This window comes from Macrosteles quadrilineatus, unplaced genomic scaffold (genome assembly GCF_028750875.1).
Source record: "Macrosteles quadrilineatus isolate MER2022 unplaced genomic scaffold, UCM_ALF_1.0 Scaffold_4__1_contigs__length_99947679, whole genome shotgun sequence".
NCBI classification, from domain to species: domain Eukaryota; kingdom Metazoa; phylum Arthropoda; class Insecta; order Hemiptera; family Cicadellidae; genus Macrosteles; species Macrosteles quadrilineatus.
The window spans coordinates 42,316,652-42,326,974 of NW_026542597.1; the positions used below are offsets into that span (position 1 = coordinate 42,316,652).

The 10,323-nt window shown below is 41.1% G+C and overlaps 1 protein-coding gene across 1 annotated transcript in view; it reads left to right on the plus strand.

Annotated features, from left to right (window-relative positions):
• The window catches only part of LOC128992872 (neurobeachin-like protein 2), a 118,802-nt gene extending 109,721 nt beyond the window's left edge, over window positions 1-9,081 (plus strand). The window contains exons 36-37 of the mRNA XM_054416615.1: window positions 8,666-8,797; window positions 8,908-9,081. Of these exons, the coding sequence (XP_054272590.1) occupies window positions 8,666-8,797; window positions 8,908-9,081 (306 nt within the window). The remainder of the gene's footprint in view (window positions 1-8,665; window positions 8,798-8,907) is intronic.
• The last annotated feature ends 1,242 nt before the right edge of the window (window positions 9,082-10,323 follow it).

The window sequence follows — 10,323 nt, forward strand, 5'->3', positions numbered from 1 at the left end:
GACCACCTACCGGGAAATCTGGGAACTAAGCGTGAATTTTTTGAACCGGGAATTATGCGTGAATTTTGTATTTCTACCTGGAATTGTCAATTTACAGCGATGGCACATGACAACAGTGACGTTTACGTGACCGGGGGGGGGGGGGGGGGCGATATTATGTCTCCACAAGGCCGCGAGGGATGATCAGAACTTTGTCACGATCGCATGAGACGATGATAATGTCTAAACGACCGCGGTATATGATCATGATTTTACCGCGATCACGCAATACGAATGCGATCTACAGAGCCGTGAAGGAGCATCAGAATATTGCCGTGATCACAGAAGACGAAGATAATGTGGACACAACCGTGGGAAACAGTCAGAAATCTACCACGATCGTGGAAGACGATAATGATCTCCACATGACTGCGGGATATTATTAACATTTTGCCGTAATCACGGGAGGCGATTACGATGTCCGATGTCTTCTCGACCGCCGGAGACGATTTTGATGTCTTCACGACCGCCGGAGACGATTACGATGTCTTCACGACCGCTGGAGACGATTACGATGTCTTCACGACAGCTGGAGACGATTACGATGTCTTCACGACCGCAGGAGACGATTATGATGTCTTCACGACCGCGGGAGACGATTATGATGTCTTCACGACCGCCGGAGACGATTACGATGTCTTCACGACAGCGGGAGACAATTACGATGTCTTCACGACCGCTGGAGACGATTACGATGTCTTCACGACAGCTGGAGACGATTACGATGTCTTCACGACCGCTGGAGACGATTACGATGTCTTTACGACAGCGGGAGACGATTACGATGTCTTCAAAACCACGGGAGACGATTGCGATGTCTACAGGATCGCAGGAGTTACAATAATGATGTCTACTCTACACAGCTGCGAGGGATGATCAGAATTTTACCGCAATCGCGTAAGACGATGATAATTTCTTCTCAACCACGGTAAAGATAAGAATTTTGCCTCATTTGCGAAAGACAATGAAGATCTCTAAACGACCGCGGGAGATGATTACCAGTTTACCGTGATCGCATGCAAATACAGCCACCATTTTTTTTATTTTCAAAATTTTTGGCGCCCCCCCAAAAAAGCCAATTGCCTCGCGCCCTAGGCACGTGCCTACCGTGCCTATTCAGTAAATCGGCCCTGCAGAATCTGCAATCAAAAGATTGGTTAACAACTATGGCGTGTCCAATCAAGAACTATAAGAATCCTTTTTTGACTTTAGTAAACTACTGCCAATTCCATCCCCAGCTGTTCTAACCCCGCAATGACGTCACTCGTCACTTGAGCGGTGTCGCTCGCTATAAAGCCATTAACTGTGGAGCCTAGATTGTACTGTAAAGCCAGCGGCTCGACTATCACAGTCACCTGTCCTTCCAGTTATTGGTCTTAATTGCGAGAGAGCACGAGACGAAAAACCTGAGTTTACGTTCTGTTTTGTTGGCCGCCACGCAATTTGCCGGAGAAAGCTCGTCGGCGGCATTTTAGTTGGTTATTTGGATAAGGGGTAGCGCACGGAACCTTCACTTGTATGAGGCAATGATACTTAAAAATAAGAATGTCGGTAAATGGCTTAGGTATTCAGGCAGTCATGTCGAACAGCAAAGTAGACGGGGGAAATAAATAATATCGGTATAGTGTATGTGTATAAGCAAGGATATAATTGATATTTAAATGAATTTATAGAGTATATACACTGCCAAACCTATTCGATCTACTTCGTTGATTTTTAACGCCCCGTAAAATCTGTAACATCAAAAGCTAACTATGAAATCTATGAAATGCAACAGAGGATCAAGCGAGTTTGTATCAAACTGATAAATTTGTTTGGAAGTCTTTATCTCCCTTGACTATCATTTACTTTCTTTGTCTTTAACTGTTACGATGTTGCATTGTGCAGTTGTGATAGTTGATAAAGATTTAAGCCAAAAACTACAGCTTGAGTTTAAATATGTTGCCATTATAGGATGGCAGGGTTGAGGAGTTGGTGCAATTAAAGACAATACTCCATTTTACATCATCACTCTCCGTCGGCTGGTCATCTTCTTATATAAATGCATTGTCTTGTTTACAGTAGTGTATAAGTAGTCCAAGATTTAAGTGTCAAAGTTATCTGAAATAAAATCATTAAAAGATTACCAGTTTTCTTCGCAAGCCATTCCCACCTGGGGAACTTGCTTTATCATATTCAAGTTTGTTGACACGGTTTTGATTCTACAATTTACATGTGGTTCGTGATCGTGTCTTAAGCACGTGTGGAGCTCGATTTCAAGAGGATTTACCACTCCAATTAAATCCAAGTAATAAGAACAAGATGGAAGAAATCCGGACGATTTATTGGTAGAAACAAGCTTCCATTTACCCTTGAAAGAGCCCGCGGCAGCTGCCGTATTATTAAATCTAGATGATAAGTTTCACGCCGGATTTCTCTGATCTATAGTTTCTAGCGCGTTTGAATCGCCAAACTTTCCACCCCGTTTCGTGATTCCCGCGGCATTTCGCGCCTCTGTCTGTCACCCGCCATTACCACGAATGACGACGACCACCGGGGTGACTTGGCGGGAAGTGAACAATCACCTGGTGGAATTATTCTTCGTCACTTGACTCACAGCACCAGATCCTCTCCTTCTCACGGGGATGGAGTGAAAGGATTGACAAAGGAAATTATCCTAGGAGTCTTTCACTGAAATAAAGTGCAGCATGAAGTAGCGCCCTGACATTGCGGTCTATGTCTTGGATTTGCAAATCATATTTCTTTCACAATCAGATTAGTTTGACAAACTAGTGGTTCTGATATACTAGAGAATCCGTTTCAACACCGCCTTCGTAGTTTTTCAAAGATGGTATGTGTGGTTTGAGTTTCTGGACCCATATTAGTCGAAAAGTGTCTGAGGTGCTTAAGCTAAATTTGTACTATGGATGTGACTTGACTCTGTAAAAAATCTTGTGAAAAATGAGAAACAAATTCTGAGGGCGTTTTAAGAGACTATAATTAAGTTCATGCAGCAACACACTTAGCATCGGCAGAGGTTAATGTAGTACAATTAAATGGATCGCTTCACCAAGTTATGAAAACCGTATATAGAAAACTAGTTCCTAAAGCGTAACAAGATTAGAAATGATATTCTAAACTCCTCACAGATACATACGCTGTAAGTTATATGCAGTGATTAGAAAAATTATGGACCAATACAACCACAAACTGACAACACGATAATTCCCTCTTTGGGTTCCAGACCTTGGCCAGAATGTATCGGGTTTGGCATCGTTGCATATCAGATGTTAAATGTCAGGCTCGAGAGTGAAACCAGCGATCGGAACTGGATTATCAGTACATTCTCAAGTCTAAATAATAGTGCCGACCGTGTTATTAGCTTGATGGCCTACGATGAATGACTTTCACACACATACCCACCGGTGTTACCAGTTGTTACGAGAATTATCGTGCAGTTGTCTAAAAATTATCGTATACAGTACATTCCTACGCATATCATTATTTAATGTGGACCATGTACTGCCGTGACATACCACACTTACACACCACTGATGTTACCAGTGGCTTTGAGAATTATCGTACGGCAGTCTAAATGATCTTATACAACCCACACATAATTCTTTTTGGTACAGTAGTACCTTTCCTCAGTGTATTGCCGACAGTGTTACAACTGTAATATGTCGCAATTAACTTACCCACAACCCACTGATATTACCAATAGCTTCGTCCGGTTTTTTACAAATTACCGTAGCCATACATGTATCATAATACATTTAGTTGTTTTGTGACAATTTTACTGCTGTAATATACCGCAACGGGACATGCACACTACCCATAGGTGTTACCAGTCGCTACTGAGTACTGTAGAATCACCGTACGGTTTCCACAAATTATCACACACCTGCACAATTTGTTTTGTATTTAGTCGTGCCGTTCGTTTTATGTTAACCGAGATACTGCTAGTCCATAAACATCTCAATATATGAATTACGCATCTTGTAATTAGGGGTCTATTGTGTTATCGTAGGCCTATAGATCATGCACGAAACTTATCGATGTTTTTTTTTTCAACACAATTCATTTGTAATATACGAAGTTAAAGCTAAAATTTGCAATACAAATTTTCATACTAGGGGAACTGAGGAAATATCAGTCCCAGCATTCGCCTATCTATGGTGATCCGGCACAGGTGTTCTGCAGCAATAGCTTCTAGCCAGACAGTAGCATGGCAGCCAACAATTACAGACACTAATACACGGTACCCCTACTACGCTATAATCTCGTATGTCCGATTGTTGAGACGCGTGTAATCAAGGTCACAATAAAGTTGAAAGAATGGCAGACTTTGCGAACCTATAATCTAACTTGGGAGGTATCTCACTCAACCGGGTAAATAATACAGATCGTTCCCGCTGAAACACAGTCCGTTCCCGCGTTTTCAAGTCTCCATTCGGCGGAAGAAGGAATGCGAGGATCGCGTGACGGCTACTTTCTACATCAAGTTTTCTGTTTTTGCCTAAACGTCGCTCAAGTCTAAAGTTTCACTTGAAATAGAGTACGAGAATTGCAAATATGTTGTGGAGTGCGAAATTACCTTCAAACGTTGACGGTGTTTACTAGTAATGTTGTGAATAATACATGACAAATGTAGTCGGTAGTTTACTGTTTCAGATTGTAGGCCTACTCTTGCTGCAACTTTGACAATAAAGTTTTTAGCCGGGAAAATTGACCAAGCCCGTTAAAATCCCAATGTATTTTTCGAAATTGCCTTCAAAACTTCACCATAGGATTACAGGGAATGTTGCGAATAATTCATGACAGATTCGGAAAAAGACATCTATTAGCATAAACGCCTGGCTTTTGCGGTCAGTAAGCATTGTCACTTTCTCCCTAATTAATTTTTTCCAACGATTGTGAATATTTATGTTAATTTTTATTGCGGAATCGCCACCAAAGCGTTCACTACGGACTCAAATGTGGTGATGTGAATTGTGAACTGTAGTGTCGATCGGAAATACTTTTTATCTTTGGCTTTCCTTATTTAAAACAATGGGGTCGCAACTTAACAGTTGCCTATTCAACGGGAAGGGTTTCAGCAGGGAAATGTCTTAGAATCTGAACGTTAACGCCTTGGGTTCGCTCGAGAATTAAGTCGACGTTCTTGCACTCCAAGACATTCACACTGAACAATTTGAGAGTCAATCAAGAAGGAAATTCCTGGATATAGACTTGTATATGGAATTGGTCACAGAGTGTATGGGTATCGACATGCCTCAGGCAGAGCGATAAGCGAAGTTTTAAGCTCCCACCAAAGTCAGAGTGACATTTATGACTTGTAAAACGAGTATTATCATTCGGGAAGGGTTTTAACAGTTTTAAAGGATATTTATGCTTCTGCAAACAAGCAACTGCATAACACAGATGCCTTCACTCAACACAAAAAACCCATAAATAATTCAGTTTAGAATTTAAAACAAAACGGGATCCCGTGACATTTGACATCCGATGGGAAAGTTGATAAATGCGGAACAGGCGAAGAATTCGAGTTATTCGTCGTTGGAGCATGCGGGTATATTCGCGACTTCACGTGTATCGATATATCGTTCGTCCGAGTGTGACATATCGATAATCTTAAATATGTCGGATAACCCCGTGTCTCGAATTAATCAAGTGGAGGATTGAATAATGTATTTTAGTACGTTTTTCAAATGTTGGACGGAGTCGACTTGTCGGGGTCGCTCGAATACTTTTGTAAAAGAACAGTTTGAACTGTTCGTGTAAACTGTATACATACCAATATTAGCTTAATTAAGTTTACATTTTGTGACCCGAGTGTGAGATGAACAATTGAACGATTGTTTGTATTCGCCAAGAAGGTTAGCGATATATGCATTTTGCTGGAAATTGACACTGGCATTAATTGTGCATATTGTGTATATGTCTTGATTTGAATTATTTCTGACTGACGATATTAACACTGTTAGAATCCACTTTTATACTTATTTTATTTAAAATGTTTGCATCATTGTAGACTCTATTAGGGTTTATTTTTGTTCATGCTTATGCTACGAATCAAACACTTCTTTCTGAATGGAGATACAAATGAACGCAGGACAATTATTAATGGGAAATGGGTAAGATTAAACGATCAAGGAAAACGTTATTACACTGAACGAGTTGAAAGAGATTTCATAGGGTATAAACATGGCATTTTTTAACCTAGGCAACTCTTAAGTATGAAATCTTTGAAACTTTAATCTTATCCAAACCCCCAATGATCAAAGATTGAACCCAATTAAAAAAACATGAAAACAAACTATTCTTTAGGCAGGCCTACCCAGACAGCTATCCAGCTCTTCTCTGGGTAGATCCATCAATTTTCGGAATGTCAGGTGATGTCTTCAACTACATAGCAATCGAGCTATTTTCTGGGTCTAGGACTGCTGGGTAGATCCAACAATTTTCGGAATATCAGATAAACTCTTCAACCCTCCTATCCAATTATTACTTCTTCTAAAAGAACACAAGCTGCTATACCCGCGCTTTGCAACGGGAAGAAAATGTGACCTAGAGTAGAGAGCTATTAAAGTGGTACTGATGTGTGTTTTAAAATACAGCAACTCTATGATTTAGTTTGAAAATATAAACTGATTTAAAAACGTAAACCTACTTACTTTCAACCCCCTACTTTTGATGTTAATAGATCCATAAGAATATGACAACATACCTTAGTGTAGAAATAGTATCAATTGATTCATATTGATGCTTCATGAATGACATGTTTTACCATAATTCTTCAATTTTAGTCAAGCCTCTTTACATATAGCTTACTATTAAAAAATGAAACTTAGAGCAATACTTTACAAAACGTATACAACCTCACTTTAAAACCAAACATAACCCTCCTCAATCTACACAAAGCGTCACAAACATCTTTTAATCATTTTTACATCTTTTAACTTTGGAAGCATGCCAGGCGTATCCCTTTGGAAATCAGCCTGTGAGGTATAGCCCTTAGGAAATTCGTACATATCAATACTTTTCGGCAAATCTACACACCCTAAGCTTCATTGTGATGTGCCATATGCCTATATTTTTATTTGGTAAATGACCTTAACCGTTTACATACAATTTGATTGTACCACTTTAATAATATAATAGATATATATGGTTTTACCAAATTAATAACCAATTCATGAACCCAAACTTGGGAATAAAAGCCGAGACTGCTATTGTTGGCTTGTCGTGTGACCCGTTCCAAGCGTGTAAGTTGACTTTTCACGCCGTCTGCACGTCTTCGATCCGTCGATGCCACGGCGAATTTACACTTCGATTCACTATTTTGGCAGCCATTCTCCGTCGAATAAATGAAAATTACGGTCGGCTTTCCTCGCCTAGAGCCGTCGCTTCCGAGTACCGTGATTATACGTTAAGTGTTAACACTCTCGCACCATGACACTGGGTTGTAATAATGTGGAGACTGTGTAATTTGATATCGGTATTATCCACAATAAAGGGATTGAGAAGGCTGTTTCACACTGAGGAAAGTATAGCTAATGCGTGTCTACGGAATAACTGTGAGAGTTTTGTTAACTGAAGGATGGTTTGGGGACTTTGTGTTTTATAAATAAAGTACTACAATAATACGGATATTGCTGGATAGTGATGTGAGTTTTTACAATCAAGCCATTGCATTAATAAAGGGGGTTTAAAGATATGATGTCCGGATGAAATAACACGATTTGGTGTATTCGTCATTTTTAAGGTTGTGCGATTTAAGGATGCGTCGTCGTTTATGTAGTATGCATCTTAGTAGTGAAATTTAATTGGCTTCATCCTAGTAAAGTATGCACATTTCTTTGTCATCATTCTGCGGCAAAACAGCCGTGTTTAATCTACAATACATGCGTTACGGGTCTACTGTAAATTAGATCTTTTTCTCCCTAAGCGGGAGTGAAACTTGAATTTGGGTTAAAGAGTCTTTTTACGTCCTAGCGTTGACTAGTCAATGGTCCTATTTATAAAACATACCATTCTGGGTTTATGAAGAGAGATCTAGGTTTAACAAATCTTTGGTAATGGACACAATGAAACGATATCTGTATTATAGCAAAATGACATCTAGCAATTTTGATTAGAGAAAACATTTTTTCTTATGAATCTGATGTGCAATGTATATGTATGTTAAGTAGTACATAGGTGTATTGCATGCATTATTATCGTCATTTTTTGAATGTATATTTAGAAATGCAAAGGTGCGTTATGTTGGCTCGTATGAATTTAAATAAACGAGGCGTTTCTATAATTGGTTATGATATGCTACGTTTTATTATTTAGTGAGGTCCTCCTACAAAATCTGTATGCGTAATGCGTTTTGCATCCATAAATGCTGCATATACTAAGACACAACATCCTACCACACCTATCTCTAGGGAAATTTGGCTTTTGAACTTGAGAAACGATCAGGTGCTGCCTCACAAATAGGGCAACTATTCATACTAATATACCCAAACCTTGTTTCAGGTAAAACCACTGTACGAGAGTTACCAGGCAGTGTTGAGTGGTCACCTGACTGACACTATGAACACATTCTGGGCTGAGTGTTACCTTACCCAAGCATACATCTCCATGTGTGATGTTACAGGTGAAGCCACTGTACGAGAGTTACCAGGCAGTGTTGAGTGGTCACCTGACTGACACTATGAACACATTCTGGGCAGAGTGTTACCTTACCCAAGCCTACATCTCCGTGTGTGATGTTACAGGTGAAGCCACTGTACGAGAGTTACCAGGCAGTGTTGAGTGGTCACCTGACTGACACTATGAACACATTCTGGGCAGAGTGTTACCTTACCCAAGCCTACATCTACATGTGTGATGTTACAGGTGAAGCCACTGTACGAGAGTTACCAGGCAGTGTTGAGTGGTCACCTGACTGACACTATGAACACATTCTGGGCTGAGTGTTACCTTACCCAAGCCTACATCTCCATGTGTGATGTTACAGGTGAAGCCACTGTACGAGAGTTACCAGGCAGTGTTGAGTGGTCACCTGACTGACACTATGAACACATTCTGGGCAGAGTGTTACCTTACCCAAGCCTACATCTCCGTGTGTGATGTTTCAGGTGAAGCCACTGTACGAGAGTTACCAGGCAGTGTTGAGTGGTCACCTGACTGATACTATGAACACATTCTGGGCAGAGTGTTACCTTACCCAAGCCTATATCTACATGTGTGATGTTTCAGGTGAAGCCACTGTACGAGAGTTACCAGGCAGTGTTGACTGGTCACCTGACTGACACTATGAACACATTCTGGGCAGAGTGTTACCTTACCCAAGCCTACATCTCCGTGTGTGATGTTACAGGTGAAGCCACACTGTACGAGAGTTACCAGGCAGTGTTGAGTGGTCACCTGACTGATACTATGAACACATTCTGGGCAGAGTGTTACCTTACCCAAGCCTATATCTACATGTGTGATGTTTCAGGTGAAGCCACTGTACGAGAGTTACCAGGCAGTGTTGAGTGGTCACCTGACTGACACTATGAACACATTCTGGGCAGAGTGTTACCTTACCCAAGCCTATATCTACATGTGTGATGTTTCAGGTGAAGCCACTGTACGAGAGTTACCAGGCAGTGTTGAGTGGTCACCTGACTGACACTATGAACACATTCTGGGCAGAGTGTTACCTTACCCAAGCCTATATCTACATGTGTGATGTTTCAGGTGAAGCCACTGTACGAGAGTTACCAGGCAGTGTTGAGTGGTCACCTGACTGACACTATGAACACATTCTGGGCAGAGTGTTACCTTACCCAAGCCTATATCTCCGTGTGTGATGTTTCAGGTGAAGCCACTGTACGAGAGTTACCAGGCAGTGTTGAGTGGTCACCTGACTGACACTATGAACACATTCTGGGCAGAGTGTTACCTTACCCAAGCCTACATCTCCGTGTGTGATGTTTCAGGTGAAGCCACTGTACGAGAGTTACCAGGCAGTGTTGAGTGGTCACCTGACTGACACTATGAACACATTCTGGGCAGAGTGTTACCTTACCCAAGCCTACATCTCCGTGTGTGATGTTACAGGTGAAGCCACTGTACGAGAGTTACCAGGCAGTGTTGAGTGGTCACCTGACTGACACTATGAACGCATTCTGGGCAGAGTGTTACCTTACCCAAGCCTACATCTCCGTGTGTGATGTTACAGGTGAAGCCACTGTACGAGAGTTACCAAGCAGTGTTGAGTGGTCACCTGATTGACACTATGAACACATTCTGGGCTGAGTGTTA